Source organism: Petromyzon marinus, chromosome 29 (assembly GCF_048934315.1).
Source record: "Petromyzon marinus isolate PM22_M1 ecotype Great Lakes invasive population chromosome 29, UKy_Petmar_22M1.pri1.0, whole genome shotgun sequence".
In the NCBI taxonomy this organism is placed as follows: domain Eukaryota; kingdom Metazoa; phylum Chordata; class Hyperoartia; order Petromyzontiformes; family Petromyzontidae; genus Petromyzon; species Petromyzon marinus.
Window position 1 is genome coordinate 12156631 of NC_133695.1, and position 18868 is coordinate 12175498.

General features: G+C 46.7%; 1 protein-coding gene across 4 annotated transcripts in view; it reads right to left on the reverse strand.

Annotated features, from left to right (window-relative positions):
- The window catches only part of LOC116947147 (spectrin beta chain, non-erythrocytic 1-like), a 175982-nt gene that overhangs the window by 75174 nt on the left and 81940 nt on the right, over window positions 1-18868 (reverse strand). For all 4 annotated transcript variants that reach the window (XR_012945592.1, XM_032962583.2, XM_076070404.1 and 1 more), the window contains 2 exons: window positions 16602-16775; window positions 897-988 (listed from right to left, as the gene is read on the reverse strand). Coding sequence is in view for 3 of the 4 variants with exons in the window: in XM_032962583.2 (XP_032818474.2) it covers window positions 897-988; window positions 16602-16775 (266 nt within the window). In the remaining variant the exon portion in view is untranslated. The remainder of the gene's footprint in view (window positions 1-896; window positions 989-16601; window positions 16776-18868) is intronic.

Sequence of the window (18868 nt, forward strand, 5' to 3'; positions counted from 1 at the left end):
TATCGATGTGTCGAGTATATCTATACATTAGGAATATCGACATTCTGTGCATATCGATTCGCTTGTGCATATCGATGAGTCGCGTACATCGATGTGTGTTGTGTGCGCGCCTTAAATGGCGAAAAATGTCACCGCGTGAATATCGTGCGAGCGGAGGAAACGCTGACAGTCCACGTAAGGCAGCCCCCCCCACTCCCATAAAACGTGACTCACCGCTCGGCACGTTGCTCCGAGGCCGTTAAACTGCCAAAGGGCCACGAGTTTCAGCCACATCTTTTACACCCGGTGGTCTACAAACTGGGTCGGCTACGTTGGGGGTCGTGCCCACGGGACAGGATTTCTCCACCCTCCAACAACGGACCGTGCTACAACTCGTCGCTGTTCCGTTGAACACGTCATAGGAGGCTTTCACGACCAACACTATCCATCAGAGGGTTATTGTTTTTGGGATGGATCGCGTAAAAATATAAATGTGTCGTTAAACCCGCCACGACCCGACACAGCCAATTAGTAAGGTTTGTCACGCAAACAAAGCATGCCAATTGGAGTAGTTCCTCGGTTAACAGTGACATCGGTTAACGGTTTTTCGATTAACGTTTTGCCTCCCATTGAACCCTCTCCTGGCCGCTTTACAGCCCAGTGCCCGGTGTCTTTAGGAGTTTAGCAAATCTACGTGATCCACCAACCCTTGCCTCTGAAGGGTTGGATCACAGGTTGACACTCACCCCATGTTTAAGAGGGAGACACTCACCACCCCCCCACCCCCCTTGTAAGTGGGAGACTCTCACCCCGTGTGTCAGTGGGAGACACTCAACCCCCGTGTATCAGCAGGAGACGCTCACCCCACGTATAAGTGGGAGACGCTCACCCCACGTGTGTCAGTGCGAGACACTCACCCTGCCGTCTTCATCTGGCACCACAGCAGCAGGGCGTCCTTGGCTGACTTCACCTCCCGGCTGTCCTCCGTTTCCACGCTGATGTCCTGGATCTGTGAGGAGCGACAACAGTGGGCACGTTGCATTGTATTCCACCACCCCAACAACAACAACAACCGCCATTCGCCACTAAGTGGCGGTGACGTCACCACGACGCTTGTGCCAGGCTATGTGCACGTTGAGGCACGTGAAGTGTCGAACGCCCGCTAGCACGAGGTCACGGGGCAAACTCAGGTGCCACGGGTCGACTGACTGGGATGGCTGGCTGATGCACCACCTGTGCCCCCTGTGACAACTCGTCAAAGCACACTCGTCGACACACGCGGCTGCCAGACACCTTTAGCCCGGTCAACTGGGTACAGGCCCAGGTGCCTGCACTGCCGCAGATTCAATACAAACCACGGTTCATACAAGGTGACTGGTGAGACATGCAATGGGCTCCTTCACAATGCATGTGAAAGCTGGACAATTACATAGATTACAAAGCAAACTGTAAGTCGTAGAATTATCTCTTTTTTTAAAGACGGAGGATGTTAAGAATTTCACGGACGGATGAGACAGGAGGTGACTGAAACATATTTCGGATGGCAGGTACAAAACAGAAATAATAATTAGAGAGCGGTAAAGTTAGATCCTTGGACATGTAAAGAGAGAACAAGAGAGACTTATAATGTCATGGTTTCACTGGTACAATTACAGGCACAAGAAGCCAGGTAAGACAGCGAGTTAAGTTACATCATAAGAAATATAAACAATTGGATTGCAACTAGGAGTAAGCATTGCATGCAAAGTTCTTGAGTAAAATCGTGGACAGAGCCAAATGGAGGGAAGGCCATGATCACCGACGTCTCTGGGAAAGGACTTGGCACAGAAAGAGTGACACAGAAAGACTGACTTGGCACAGAAAGACTGACTTGGCACAGAAAGACTGACACAGAAAGACTGACACAGAAAAAAGGACTTGGCACAGAAAGACTGACACTGCCCATAGACTTACATTTCCCCATGTAGCCTCAACAGACTTTTGGGGCAAGTGCTGCTGTTAGCGAGCACCTATGAAGGCCGGCACGGCACACGAGGGGGTGGGTGGCCAGCACCACGCCCGACCGCCTTTGTCTCCCCAGTGGCGATGTTTACTACACATCGCACCAGGTACTAATTTGAGGCTGAGTCGACCTAGGGGAGCGCCAGGACCGGTTCAGATAATCGTCGCTGGTGTTGGTGGCCGCGAGCACGCACACACACACACACACCAAGACCAAGTCCAGCAGCTAAATCACGTTTGCCTATGTGAATACAGGCGGTGCACTGTCGCGTTGAGGAGCTCGCGAAATGTTTCGGATGCCCCTCGCGGTTATCTACTCGGGCACGGCGAGGAATGCCGACTGCATGGCAATGCCGAGAGTCGAACTCGCAGATTGCGTTGTTTCCCACGGGCATGATTTACGCAATGTATTATTTCACGAGCATTATATGTTACGTATTAATAACTGAATACAAGTGATTAACAACCATATATATTTCGATTTAAAGCTTTCGTGACTGCAATGATTCATCTTCTTTGGTTCTTTCGGTAAAGTCACGTAGAATGAGAATAAAATAATAAATTGATAAAATAAAATTATTGTGTTATTTTATTTGATCAATTTATTATTTTATTCTCATTCTACGTGACTTTACCGAAAGAACCAAAGAAGATGAACCATATATATGCACACAGTAGAAATGCATTTCATTAAATAGAATATTTGTAATGATCCAATTGGCTTCATGGTTAATTTATCAGCAGCAAAAACATCCAGAAAAGGGGCAATCGTCATACTTCATGAAACTCTCCCCAACTATCCCGTTCAGATACATCGGCTGATGAGTCTACTACAGGTGATGACTCCCGTCAGTGGCGATTCGTCAGCCAGGCCGGCTGAGAGCGATCAGTGTCTCTCCTTGACGCGTCTCTCCAAGGTGGCAGTGCCGTGTGGTTCCAATCTAAACTAAACCTAAAAAATTACGTTTTTGTTTATTTTACCAAGGCCCACTGAGCTATATAGCTCCTTTTCAGAAGCGTACTGGCAACAAATGACAGCTCAACAAAGTGGCTTATCATGTGGAAATGTATACAAACCAAATACGCCAAACGCACGCTTCTAAATGTGGAGGGAAAAACCGGAGGACCCGGAGAAAAATCCACGCGATCACGCGAAGAGAGACACGCAAACTCCAAATATACAGGCATCGTCAGGGTCAGGATTGCACACACGACCTCCTGTATACCAGGCAAGGTAGTTAACATCTCCCCGTACCCCTAATGAATTATTAATCAGGACACTGGACCTCGAGGCAGCTCTTGGAACAGTACGAACGACTCAATAGGAGTGGATCAAAGAAGGGAGAGTAGTCATTACACAATATGTCCGGCTGTAAACAACGACTGTCTATATATGGCCGGTGGTGGGGCTATGCACGTGGTCTTTAATCCAGCACATGGTCTGTAATTCAGCACGTGGTCTGTAATCCAGCACGTGATCTGTAATCCAGCACGTGGTCTGTAATCCAGCACGTGGTCTGTAATCCAGCACGTGGTCTGTAATCGAGCACGTGGTCTGTCATCCAGCACGTGGTCTGTAATCCAGCACGTGGTCTGTAATCCAGCACGTGGTCTGTAATCCAGCACGTGGTCTGTAATCCAGCACGTGGTCTGTAATCCAGCACGTGGTCTGTAATCCAGCACTGTGGAGGCAGCAAGGGTTGGTGGATCGCACAAATGTTGCGAAACTCCCTTCCCGTGAGCGGGCGTCGAGGGGCAGCAATGTCCTGGCTTGCCAGGAGAAGGCAGTACGTACAAAAAAAACACGTGATCTCCACCTGTTCCGCCTGAATGGGAAAGAGTGTTTCTCCCTCGCATGCGTGCGCTTTCTGCGGGTGCTATGGTTTTCTCACCGTCACACCGATGTGCTAAAGTAATAGCTAATTGGCACGTTTTGTTCACGTGACACACCTTACTAATTGGCTGTGTGGTGGTGGGTTACCGACACATTTATATTCACGAGATATAACCCAAAAGCCTTTATTATGAATAATATTTGTCGTGAAAGCCTACGTGTTAAATGTCCTCCCGGATTCCTGGTCGTCTGTGGTTCCTCTTTGCGTCTCTGAGTCGTGTTACAAGTTGAACGTTATGATTGCTAGAATGCTGAATACGACGGAGAGGGTATTGCTGTGCTTAGAAATTAAAAACACAATACTGCTGGAAGCAGTCTGCTAATCTGCCAATTAATTTAGTAAAGTAACATTTTTATTTTCATTTTTTCACATTCAATTGTTCCCATTGCCTGTGATTCGAGCAGAGCGCTCGAATCACGGGCCGGCACCTTGTGGGTTAAGATCCCGGTCGCGGATCGAATCGTTGCTGATAGACTGAGCGCCGTTTTTTTGCAGGAAGCCATAACAGCAGGTCATCCCAAGTGAATGTGGAATTTCCTCAGGACTCGTTTTTTGAGTGGGAGACACTCAGCGGTGCAGCTGCTAGAAGCGGCACGACATCTGTTGATGGGATGTGTCACCACGCGCTTATTGATGCCATAAATAACAGTGCCATCCCGTTCTTATTATGCAAAGCACCAAAATTAGCATGCTTGGCGACATCCGGGGCTAAAAAAGTTCAACATACATGCATGCATATGTAGCCGGTATGGGCTTAATGTAATGAATGGCGTTAATGTGACTGTACAGTAGGCCACGCCCATCAGTGGAATCATCAATTCAGGGTAGAGGGCATCTATTCAGATTCGGATGGACGCTGTACAGGGATTGAGCAGTTAGGTGCCGTGTAACGCGAGCTCGATTGGTGTGCATCCGGTCATATTTACAGACGCACGAAGGCTCCTCAGAAGAACACTTTGAAATAACGAGTGGCCGTTCCACAACCCTCTGGTGTCCCTCGGTGGCGGAGTCACTCGATCCTCAAGAGGAGGGCAGAACACAACGCAGAGTATCCCCTCCGAATTCGTCTACTGTTGTTGTCTTTATTAACGGGCCTGTCCCCTCGTTACGGTCACGGGAGGAGGGGGGTAGGGCGAGCCGGCTACGCGTACAAAAGCAGCGGCGAGGCACTCGAGGTGCGAAAGCAACGCCGCGCGTTAATGGACGATAGCACGTCCAGAGCACACGCTGCAGGCAGGCTGTGCGCGTTGGTCTGCAGCATTCGCGTGGGCCGGTTTGTGGTGGGGCGCGCCATCTCTGGGAACTGTGAACGCCGTCGCTCTGCCGTGTGTCTCGCCTCCCGCCGACAGCCGCCTGCTGAGCTGCGCTGCCCATTGTTCACGTGCAGCCCAGTTAAATATAGACGCATTGTCTCTCGGGGCCACGAGGTATTTAGCAATGCACGTGAAAAACAAAAAAAACAAGGAAGGTTACTTAGTGCTTGCTCTTTTGTGAAGCCTGCTGGGGAAACTGAAGTTAGTGGGCCTATTGTTTGGGCCCGAGATAGTTAAAACGTGATGTTATTCTTGGGGTGTATCCATGGAAAAAAACGCACGGCTGTCCATACGTGCCGGTTTAGCGGAATCTATGAATCACAATTTTCATCGAATAAATCAAGGAGCACACGCTGCGAATATAAATACACGCATATTGGTGTTTCCATGAAAGTTGAGTAATAAGCACCCTCGTGTATTTATGACTCCAGGAGTAGAGCGTCAACCACGCGAAGCGCCACACTCCAGCGGCCTCGTGAAGAGTGGGCGCACCTGACGCGTTCTCATCACCGGGGGGGACATCCCCCCCCACACGGAGAATGAAAATGTACACCGCTTTGAATGCGCCGCAGGCACCGTTCGTTCCTAAGGCTTGTTCGCCTCGTTGTTCACTTGCACCCGGGCTTCACTTTGCCGATTTGTGCAGCAGGGGAATTTATTTCAACGGGCTGACTCAACAGAGGATCGGCAAAAACGACACCAACTCTCTCCCGAAGCCCTCTTCGTGGCTCGCCAGACCTCGACATAGGCGCTTAGCTCCTGACCTATATGCGCAAAGAATAAGCGGGGTTTAAAACAAGATTAATTGATTTTTTTTTACCGAGAGAGAAACCGTCTACTCTGCTGGCCTCCTTCGAAATACATCACGAGAAAATGAGGCGGTTTAATTATAAAATCTATAGTGCCATTTTTTGCACCGTAAAAAACACAAAGGTCTCACCGTGTCTACGAGAGGAGAGCGTGACACGAACATTGACTGTGCAATAACCATGCCAGCTATTGCTATCGGTTGCTAAGTTGCTCATTATTCTCAAGTTATGTTTGAGATTTTAAAAAAAAGTGACTTCTCCGCAGAGGGACGCAAGATCATTACACACGTATTGCAAATATGCCGATTTGGCATCTAATTAGATGGCAGTTTGAATTTATATAGACAAAACAAAGACAAAGATCCCCCGTATAGCCTTTAACAGATTGTTGGGGGAAGTGCTGTTTGCGAGCACCAGTGAAGGCCGGCACTGTAGCACACGAGGGAGTGGGTGGCCAACACCACGCCTGGCCGCCTTTGTCTTCCCAGTGACGATGTTTATACAATCGCACTAGGTACTAATTTGAGGCTGAGTTGACCTAGGGGAGGCCCAGGACCTGTTCAGATAATCGTCATTGGCATTGGCCGTGAACGGGAATCGAACTCGGGTCACCGGGTTCGTAGTGCAGGGCGCTAACCACTACACTACCGCTTCCCAAAACTATAAATATATACACACACGCAACTATATTAATATATACACAACTATGTTAATACCTAGGCAACACTAACCTCTTCAAAATGATATGGACTGTAACGTCGCTACACTTTGTAACAATCCCATATCGCTCACATTGACCGATAACGATCTAAACGAAAAATAAACTATTTTTATTTTACCCAGTAAGGCTCACTGAGCTCTTTTATAGAAGCGACCTGACCACACATGATATAGCTCAACGTAGCGGCTTATCACGTGGAAATGTATAGCAGCCAAATACTCTGAATGCACGTCGATTCTAAATATGGAGGGAAAAACCGGATGACCCGGAGAAAGATCCCCACAACCACGGGGAGAGAGACACGCAAATTCCAAATGTACAGCAGGCATCAGGGTCGGCATCGAACCCACGACCTCCTGCATACCAGGAGAGGTAGTTAACGTCTTGCCACCCCGGCGCACCGAACGTCCACGGTACCAGCTACTTATCGCGAATCATCTTCAGGGTCTAGAGCAAGAAAGTGAAATTGAGTCAACTCTCGCGAAAAGTGGAAAGGAGAAAAACGCACCCCGAGTTGATCAAAATTATTTTTGAACAAAATGTGTCCACTGCCGACGTGCGACATCTCGCCCCCGAGTGCAACATTCCGTGGGTCAGCCCGACTTTAATGCCTGACGCATCACATTCCTAGCTCCGGCCTTACATTCAACACGAGCTGTGAAATGTGAACATAGCGCGCGACTTCCAAAAACCCGAGGGAAAAGATTAAGTGGACATTTTAACGGCCTCAATAACAAAAAAAAACAGCTTGTTAGACTTTTAATAGCGCATACTACAGCTGTCCAAATATCAACGCACACCAATTGCTTGCCGATAAATGTCATTGTGATGATTTGTCGTGGACCATTTCCACCCGCATTGTAAAAAAGCAATGTTTTTCATATGTATGTCTGCGTTTGGGTATTTCATCACCATTATAATAGTAATTTTCATCATCATCATCATCATCGTAACCAACCATATTTGTTTAATTTCTACACCAAAGCCCCTGCATCTTGCAAACATTTCCCCTTGGTCATATGCAACTGCAATTCGTGTCAACATAATCGCGTCATCAACTTACTAAGCTACCCAATAATAATTTACAAAGTCCCTTTAAATAAGTCTAAAACGGCTGCCCACTTCACATAATCTGGCCCATGCTCATCTTCAGTGTGTGTTTGTGTCCGTGCCTATTCCACCATGCCCAACCTCACTCCAGGAGGTTTGAAGTGGCCTAAAACTTATTTTTATTTTAGCAGGTAAGGCCCACTGTATATCTTTTTTTCAGGACACGACCTGACTATCATAAGCAATAGCTCAACGAAAGTGGCTTATAATCGTGTGGAAATGTACAGCAGCCGGAAGAGCCTTGGAAGAATCCGTAGAACGAAGTGAAGGTGTGCCGACGGTCACTGGAAAACGCGGAAAGCCATCGGAGGAAATGTTCCCGTACTTTTCTGAGGCTCTGCGGAGCGGCAAGCAGCCGAATTTGTTACGGGACCTTTTTGCCAGTATCAAAGTATGAAAAATAAGAATAGGTTTACCCTTTCAGGCAATAAAACAGGTGTTAAGATGTTCTAACAGCCGTCTTTATGGCCTAGTATCACCAATGTCAGACCAGAAACTAAGGAAGGCTGTGTCTGGTGTAGGCCAATCAGTTTAAAAAACAATGCATATATTATCAGAGCGTGTTTGTTTGCATGTTCACTACACGTGTGGTTAATGCAGACTTTATTCCTTGCAAAAGGTTTTTATTTGGTGTTTGAACATCTTAAAACCTTCTGTTTGATTGCCAGAAAGGGTAAAAGCCTATTCTTGTCACAAGGTTGAATGTGGCCCGCGAATTGTGCACCAAACTGGGCCCCCTTACGCGGATTGAAAACATCGGGATGAGAAGGGTTTTCTGCACGGGATCAGCCATCATTCCACCAACGACAAGGTGGAATGATGGCCCTGAGGAGGCCTCGTGAAATGGGCGCGATATCTCGGATAAAATGAATATCATAAAGTCAAATAAGTATATACATATTAATATCATGAAAGTTGTGCTAAGTTTGCCTCAACACACATTTCAAACCATTTATGCTCGCAGTTAATTTTTATTTATTTATTGCAGGCCTACTGAGCTACATAGCTCTTTTTCAGAAGCGACCTGCATACAACAATCCTTAGAATTTAACAGTGCTAACTTGGAAAGATATCCAGACTAGCCAAGTCAGTAGTAGAATGTGATTTTTTTACAATGTTTTAATAAGGCAGGCAGAGGGAAATTTACGTTCATTATTGCTGGGTTTATGTTGGCAACATTTTTAATGATGTATTATTGTTTGTAAGATAGCCCTGTCCTTCTTTCAACATTACAAAGTATGCACTCAATCACTTCTTTATCCGTATCAATAAATGTGATCTCACAAGTTGTCCGGAACTTGAAACTCTTTGCCGCTGTGATTTGCACACACACAAGCGCACGTTGCGGTTTCTTTCCCCTTTTATCAGCGTTGGACATCTCAGCAAACTCTGGACCATTCGAGACGTTGCACACCATCACTCTGCCTGAAGCCAAAACTCATAATGGTCAACGTGTTATTCCAAGCACAGTAGCAATACCCCCTCACGGAAAGAGACCACCTCCTTCGCACAAACACAGCCGACACCCTTTTCCAATCACTCAGGCCTATCATGAATGGGTGATCTTCTTCTTTCGTATGGATTCATAGCAGCGGATTAAAGGTGTGATTTTCTATTTGTTATCCACTCAATTGTCCGCTCAGAAGCAGAGTGGATCTCCGTCCATTCCTCATTTAAAGGCGTGAAGGCAGCGTGTTGACAATGCGGTCGATGGTTTGGGATTCGCGACCACGCTACTCGCAGGCCGCCAAATTATTTGATGCGACATTTGTGGCATCGGGTGGCCGCATCGGCCACGTGGCCCGGTCCTGATTCGGTTGACGGTCGACCACTGGCGGTGTGGAAGGTTGAAACCGGGGGAGGTTCCACGGTAGGCTCCTGTACGAGATATCTTTATTTTTGACGTCGGCCGTAGTCCAGACTCTCGCTTCCATCTCTCACAGCACCCATGTGCGAGTGGCGCTATGAGAGATGGAAGCCCCCATGCGTGATGGGCGCTATGCATGTGCTCGTCGGTCTACTGCAGGAACTCACTGCATCCAGATGCGGATAGTTGATGCACAAATGGAAAATTTTAAACTCTCCCGACAGCGTGCGACTGGTCACCCAGAACATACCATGGGACGCATCACGACTCAGTGCCCGATTCACAATTACTAAGGACGAGGCATTACCACAGCGACAATTCCGCACTCCGCTACTTCTGACGCAATCATCTGGCTCAACTACCTCAACGTAGACTCATATTCGTGGCTCTTCACCGACATCAGCCATATGAAGAAGAATAAGAAGACAGCATCTGACGTTCTTTTATATAATCGTAAAATTTTGAAATCGTTATCATAGTCCGGCGTTTCTATAACAAAATAGATTCTGCATTGAGACTTTGAAATGTATTGAATCCCAGCTAGCCTTGTTAGTGAATTAAAGTTGTTGTCCTTCCCCGCACCTCTGATTAGCACGGTTGGCTACGTACGGTGCGAAATAAGTTCAACATACATACAAAGATACAAGTAATCTCTAATTTTATATTTTGCGCGTACCATAAAACTGTTTTTGTCTCTTTACTTCCTCGCATGGTGTTTCTTGTCAGGTATTTGTTCGGATTCGTTCACGGCTTGCGATGGATGTGTGCTTGAGAATGTTTCTCTCATAATGAAAGTCATTTTGGGTTAGATCGTGCAAATACAGACATGTGGTTCACCCACCACCACCTGACACAACCAATTCGTAGGGTTTGTCACGTAAACAAAACCTGGCAATTATTTACTTGTTCAGCACACCCGTGTGTTGGAGAGTAAACCCACAACATTTACAGTTTGAGTACGACGTTTCGCTGGTAATTAAATCCAGCTTCACGGGGGGAAATTCGCTTCATCGGGACTTACTAATTAGCTGTGTCGGTCGGTGGCGGGTTTAACGAGACATTTATATTTACTCGATATAACGCAAAATAACTCTTATTATGGATATTATTATTGGTCGTGAAAGCCTGCTGCTACGTGTCAGAATGTTTATCTATAAAAAGAGCCGTGCCATCTCAATGGGCTCCTGTCAGTCCACAGCAGACGGGGGAGGCTTTGATCGCTGATGCGCAGTGCTTGGGTATGAACGGAGCCTGCTGGACGTGTTCTCACACGTGTGACACGGAGCCTTTAACGTCCCCGGGAACCGTAGGTGTCGAGTGTCACCCCAGGACTTCAACATTGCTTGTCGCACATCTCTCTCTCTCTCTATGTGCCCGGAGTCCTGTCTCAAAAATGTCTACAATCACTTGGCCTTCATTTCATTGCATAGTCTGTTGTCCTTTCCCCATACCTCCGATGTGTACGGTTGGCTGCGTACCGTGCACATAGAAGTTCAACATACATGCATGCATACGTTTAGCTCTGTCCATGATGTTCATCAATAACTTTGCAATAGATATTCCTCCCAGCTAATTGCAACGGTTCAAATTGCTTTTGCACTTAATTCGCTGGCTTCCTGTACCTGCTATGGATGCTCCCGGTCAAATGTTGCACACCACGTGTACTTTTCAAGGTGTAAAAATATAAGCGTTTAATTTAGGAGAGGGGATGACAAAGATACCTAGAAAGGCCGGTGATGTTCCGACAAGCTAATGTGTTTTATAACAACATGTGCGTTTCACAACGCTGTGTGTAAAGCATGGCACGGACGCAGCGTTATTTGCAATTCACAAAGGATGAATGCTGTGCTGCCTTACAGGGGCAGCCAGTCACCCTCCCACCCGCAAAGACAAAGATCCCCGTATAGCCTTAACAGACTATTGGGGCAAGCGCTGTAAGCGAGCACCTATGAAGGCTGACATGGCGCACGAGGGGGTGGATGGCCAAAACCACGCCCGGCCGCCTTTGTATCCCCAGTAGCGATGTTCACACACCGCACCAGGTACTCATTTGAGGCTAAGTCGATGTAGTGGAGGCCCAGGACCGGTTCAAATAATCGTCACTGGTGTTGGCCGTGAGCGGGAATCGAACGTGCAAACCGCTGCACCGTCGCTCCCCACCGACTCACCCACACCCACCAACCCACCAACCCACCCCCAGTGGAACCAGACATCTGGCAGGGCTCCCCCCTCCCCCTGCTCCCCTCTCTCTATCTCCTCCCCACGACCTCGCAGCTCCCCAGCGAAGGCTCCCATCATTCTCTTCAGACGGCCGGAAGCTGCTGCACTCCCCCGCGCCTGCGGCCCAGGTGACCCCGCTGTGACCCCGCTGTGACCGCGTGGTCGGCGCAGCCTCAAAAAATCTTGGGCGTGAACCCAGCGGGAGACGGAGAAATGAGCGCTGGAGCTCCCTTCCTAGCGTGGGCTCTCACGACAAATGTTACGGACGATTCTTAATTCATATTCTTGGTTCTTTCGGTAAAGTCACGTTGAAGGGAAACAATAACATAATAAAACATATATTATATATATTTTATTGTTTCCCTTCAACGTGACTTTATCGAAAGAACCAAGAATATGAATCACTGCAGTCACGAAAGCTTTAAATCAAGATTCTTAATTCGTTTATTTTTTGGTTCGAGCGTGTCGGTTGTATAACCATCCACCACCCGACAGCCAATCGAATCAAGTTGTCACGAGGGCAATATTATTGATACCGATTGATTTAGTTTTTCAGCGAAATTGGAGGGATTGGAGAGAAGCGAGTAACATATCTAGCGAACCGTTTGTTGCCAGAATAAAAGTATGGAAAACAAGAAGAAGGTTTTTCCCTTTCTGGAAATCAAACAGGTGCTGTGTAAACATGTTCAAACACCACCAAATAGAAACTGCAAGAAAATTTGAAAAAAGTTGCTGTGGTTTTTCACACCTGATGATGATTGCTTGTGTTGCAGTCGAAACGTCGTGAGAATTTTATTTTTTATATTTGTATTATTTTATTGTTTCCCTTCTACGTGACTTTACCGAAAGAACCAAAGAAGATGAATCATTGCAGTCACGAAAGCTTTAAATCAAAATATATTTGCATTGTCTTTGAAACTGAATGGCCTACACCAGAGACAGCTTTCTCTATGGCCTAGTTTCACCACCAGTGTCAGACCAGAGAACGCCAACAGGAGAACAGTACAAGGACAATGCACGTATCGGAGCATTTATAGCGCGGGGTTGAGCAGCTATTTTGTTTTATTGTCAGAAGGGGCGAAACCCCTTCTTATTGTTCATACTCGCGAGTAACATTTTGACACAAGATCGAGGGCTATATGGCAGCAAACAGCTCCTCAGCGTGGGAGATGTAAACCCCCCAATGCTCCCACCGCCCCCTCCCCCCCAACGGAGACGCTTCCTCCTGTTCCTCACAGGTTGTTGTCTGTCGCGTCCTGGCCGCGGTGCCACGTGCGGCGTGGTTGAGTAAGGGCGTCGCGGTAGGAAAAAAAAGAGCTCTCTTTTTTTCTCCTGATGACGATTGCTTGTGTTGCGATCGAAACGCCGTAGTTTTTTGTAAAAAAAAAAATTGTTCTACGTGACTTTACCGAAAGACCCAAAGAATATGGATTCCTGCAGTCATGAAAGCCTCAAGTCAAGATTTAGCTCAGTGGGACTTCCCTGGTAAAATAAAAATAGTAATTTAACATGTAGGCTTTCGCGACCAATATTATTCATAATAAAGGTTTTTGGGTTAGATCGCGTTTATTTATAAATGTGTCGTAACCCTCCACCACCCGACACGGCCAATCAGCAAAAAAAGTGTCACGTTGACAAAAGACAAATAATTCACTACTTTAGCCCACTGGTGTGTTGAAGAGTGACTCCACATTTACAGTTTGAGTACGACGTTTCGCTGGTAAATACATCCAGCATCATCGGGCAATTCGCCAGAATGGTAAAGCCCTCGCTTGCTCCCGGTTTTATATAGAGCAGCAGGGTGACGTCATCACTTAACTCATATCAGGTGCAGTGATTAGAGGCGGAGGGGGGGGGTATTGTAATTATATAATCGATTAGTAATCAGTCATTGGTTATGATTAGTAATGAGTTGTAGATTAGTAATTCTTTAAATCAAAATGTAATGTGTATTATTTAATAATACGCTTCCAGGCCGCACTAAGCCTGTAGCTGTCAGAGCGATTAAAGTTATTCTTGTTCCTATCAATTTCAATGGATTCTCTAATTAGTCTTTGCCAGTAATAATTCGTTTTACACAACACTGCAACATTGTCAAAATCAATTGAGTGTCCTTGTTGACAAGCATGTTCTGCCACTGCCGACAGTTGTGTTTGAGATAATTTAATATTTCTCTGATGTTCTTTAAGTCTTACGCTGATGTTACGTCCCGTCTGTCCAATGTAGCAGCTGCCACATAAACAATTAATCCGATATACACCTTCTGTTGATAATTTAGGTAATGCGTCTTTAGTGCAAGATACTAGTTGTTGAATTTTGTGTACTGTACCAAATCTTACTGTAATGTTTTGCTTTTGCAAAACACGGGCTAATTTGTCAGTAATAGTTAGTAATATTCAAATAGAGTGGCACGGCCAGTGGCATAAAAGGATTGTTCTCATTGCCGGTATCGTCCTCTCTCGGTCGGTTACCACCGGATCGGCCTCTCACCTCCACCGGGGCTATCCGGGCAACGGTGCCCCCCCCCCGGGGGCCAAACGTGACGACCGGCGGCGGCAGGGGCGGTGACGCCGGCTCATCTCCCACCCCGTCACTCAAACACGCAAGTGAGGAATGACTCGCCACGGCTTTAAAATTGAAAGGAATGAAGTTCATCATCTCACAGGGCCATGTGAGACGATTCCGTGATCTGTCTGAGTCACCGTGCGTGCGCCCCGCGGTGATGTTTGGGGTCTGGGCCTGGCAGAGTGAACATTGAGAATCTGGCTGCAAATCTCTCTCCTCTCTGTCCCCTTTCTCTCATCTCTCTCCTATCTCCGCATCTCTCCACGTGCCTCTGTCTTTCCCAGTGTATGTCTCCATGTCTCTCTCTCTCCCTTTGCCTCTCTCCTGAAATGCGTCTCTCTCCTATCTCACTCACATCTCCCCTTCTGTACGTATGTATGTTGAACTTCTTTCACACCGCGCGTAGCCAACCGTGCTAATCAGAGGAGCGGGGTGAAGGACAAACCTAACGCAAAAAGCAGTTCTAAAGAAGTGAGTTTTCAATCTTGAATTAACAGTGCCTAGCTGCAGTGGCTTCCTAATATCGACGACCGCAGAGCCGCATGTGAAAGCGCCGCGCGATGCAGTGACCGTGTTTGTTCGATGGCTCCAACAAACATCAATTAGCTTGTGCCGCTCTCCTGTTGGCGCCTCTCACCGCCCTCTCCTCGGCGTTCATCTCTCTTGTATCGATCCATCCATTTTCGTGTAATATACCGACTATCGATCTCGCATTTCTCTTCCGAATAGAGCTCTCTCATCTCCCCATGGCAAATCACTCCTGAAAATGTCTCTTCGCTGCACATACTGTGCGGTGCGACGTCTGTGTCACCGCAGCTCTCACGATCTTTCTCAATCTACCCCCTTGATGCTAAAACAATGGACGCCTCTGTTCCACGCTACGTCCCTTTTTTTGTGTGACTTTAAAACACCGGACATTGACAGAAAAAGTGTACACCCAATTCTTATGAAGAAATATTTGTTTTCATTCACAGAGTGGCTTGTCGCGTGGACATTTTTGATCAGCCAAATCCTCGAAACGTGCGATGTCGATTCTAAATGACGAGGGACAAAACCGGAGGACCCGGAGGGAAAAAAAAACCGCGACCACGGAGACAGAGACACGCAAACTCCAAATATACAGCAGGCGTCACAATATGCATTTACACTGGAGGAATCCGATGAGCTATAAAGCTTTTCAAAGGTAAAGGTTGTAAAGCTTTTTAAAAGGCAGCCCTGCAACGGCTCACTCACACCACCGTCAATGGAAGGGAACACGAGCTCCAAAGAGAGAGAGAGCCTTTGAGATGGCGTTTGGCCTACTCTTCCGTGCCGGCCGGGTGTGTTGAGCTTCCACAGCACTTCACCGCACGTGCTTCGCGCTGTTCCCACAAAACGCACACGGCTCGCAAGAGCAGCAGCAGCAGCATCAGCAGCAGCAGCAGAGGCGTCTGGGAACGCAGGGAGTGCGGAGTCACGCTCCTGCTGGCCGGGTTAAATACTCGAGTAATAAACTTCATAACAGAGGGGTTTTTTTGGGGGGGGTTAGATCACGTGAATGTAAATGTGTCGTTAAACCCGCCACCGCCCAACACGGCCACTTAGAAATGTTTGTCACGTAAACAAAACATGCCAATTTAGTCACGAGTAACTTACAGTTACTAAGCAACACTCTTAGTTACTAGTAACACTGCGGGTATGCACACACGTACGTAAACACGTAGGCAAACACACACCAGCACGCAGGCTGTACAAAGGCATCTTGTTTCATTGTACTTTCCCTGCCGCAGTCGACTTGGCAAATATGAGTTACAGCGTCCAGTACATAAAGAGCCTTGTCAGGATAACTAATTGGTATGTAAGTATGTAACTAATTGTAGTAACTAATTGGCATGTTGCGTTTCCGTGACAAGTTACCAGTTACGAATTGGGACGTTTTTTTACATGACAAGCCTTACGAATTTGGTGGCACGTTTTAACGACGCGCATTCATACATTTTTGCGATCCAACCCAACAAACTCCCCCCCCCCCCCCGCCCCCACCTTATTATGGATTACATTGGTGGTGAAAGCCCCGATTCTCACTACTACGACTACTACGCACTAATGAACCTCCGATGTTGCGAGTCGGCGGGGTCCCACCTGGAAGCGGAGGATGATGGTCCAGATGAGGCCGAGCGTGAGGCGGTGGTTGCCGTCGACGATGTCGTGGGAGCCCATGTTCTCGAGGTGGACGCGCTGCTCCTTGAGGAACTGCAGGGCCTTCTCCACGTTCTCCAGGCAGTGGATCCGCATCTTGCCCTTCGTGGGTTTCGGCTGCGCACGACAAGACGCCTCGCTTTTGGAACGCGACGCCTCGGGGGACAAATTCGTCGCAGCTCGCACGCGCAGGCAACGGTTGTCCTTTACTTTAGGTTACGTTTTATACATTGTCCGTTTTCCCTTTAAGCGTTGTTCATGCATAAAAAGGCAACAATAAAAAAAAAGTGTTAACCAAAGCATAGCCATAATAGACGAGTAATAATTATACATCGATTTAAAGCTTTCGTGACTGCAAGGATTCATCTGCTTTGGTTCTTTCGGTAAGGTCGCATAGAATGAGAATAAAATAATGAAATAATGAAATAAAATAACGCAATTAAATTCTCGCTTGTGTTGTGGCCGAAACGTCGTGAGAATTTTATTGTGTTGTGTTATTTTATTATTTTATTCTCATTCTACGTGACTTTACCGAAAGAACCAAAGAAGAATAATTATCTTCTTTGGTTCTTTCGGTAAAGTCACGTAGAATGAGAATAAAATAATAAATTGATAAAATAAAATAACACAATAATATTCTCACGACGTTTCGGCCACAACACAAGCGGCCTTCATCAGGTGAAGGGAGCGAGACTGTCTGGTAGGACAGCGCTGGAGTGAGAGAGCCACGTTCAGATCACGGCTTTTAAGCTGTGTGAGAGGAACAAAGAGCCTTGACGAAGGAATTAGCATAAAATTTAGCATTGAAAAGGCTGAATGATTAGCTTGTGACTGGTCACAGAAATAGCTATGTTAAAAGTTAAAGCATACACATCCGCAGAGGCACCCATTGTTAAAAGGAATTAGCATAGAATTTAGCATTGCAATAGCTAAATTAAGGCATTCGCTTGTAACTGCTACAGAAATAGTTACGTTGAAGTCAGAGCATACACATTCACCGAGGCACTTAGTACAAATCAAAACAGGAGAATTTAGCATTGAAATAACTAGGCGAATTTAGCATTGAAATAACTGGGTGATTTGCTAGTGACTGGTCACAGAAATGACTACAAATCTGAGCTATTCACAGTACTATATAGTGAACCAATAAAAACTAAAATATAAATTACCTTCATGTTATCAATAAACTCTATATTCTCCAATCAGCTAAGCTACCAACCATAAGTCGTTATATATCACAATGCTATATGGCGAAAAAATGGGTGGATTCTTACCCTCAAATTTCCGTACCACGGATAGCTACGGGTCCCGTTCAGACGGACGAGTTCGTCCATGGTCGGAACAGAGGAGGGGGAGAGAGACAGCTGCGAAGCCCTAGTATACTCCATGTTGTAAACCATACCATTAACCGTGGTGTGAGAGGTATTAAGAGGCAATGCTGGCGAAAGAGCTGCGGTCTGAAGGTCATCGTAAAATTACAATTAATTAAGAACAGAAATGATTTAACACATCTTTCCAGTGGTTACTGAGCCTGAATCCATCTTCTCGGTTGAAATTGTCTCTGTGCTTGTATATGTGAATGGCCTCATGAACGAATCTCTCATGGTAGCCAGTTGGTTTGCAAAGAACCTCCGTCTTGGAGAAGTCAATGTCATGTGAGCCCACTGAATTGTAACAGTGATCTGCCACGGCAGAGGAGTTCGTCTTACCGTGTTTCAAGTCTGCTTTATGTTCGCGGATGCGATCCGAGTCTTTTGGTTTCTCCAATGTAGCTACTACCACAGAGGCACTTTAGTTTGTAAACGCCCGGGTACTGTATGTCTGGAAGAGCATCTTTTACAGATGGAACTAAATCACGGATTTTGTGTACTGTGTTGAATCGGACCTGGATCTTGTGTTTATTCAGGATTTTGGAGATCTTTTTAGTGACCCCTGCAATGTAGGGTAAGGTGATGGTTTTGAGTGGCTCCACAAGAGGATCCTTCTTCATGACTGGAGTGATGGCTTTGCGGATTGTGTAGTCGGAGTAGCCATTAGCCCTGAGAGCCTGGTGTACGTGTTTGAGTTCACTGGTAATGTGTTCCTGGTCGGAAATGCATTGGGCTCTATGGTATAGAGTCTTGATGAGGCAGTTCTTCTGGGATGGATGGTGGTGGGAATCCGGTTTCAAGTAAGCATCTGTATGGGTAGCTTTCCTGTAGACAGAGTGG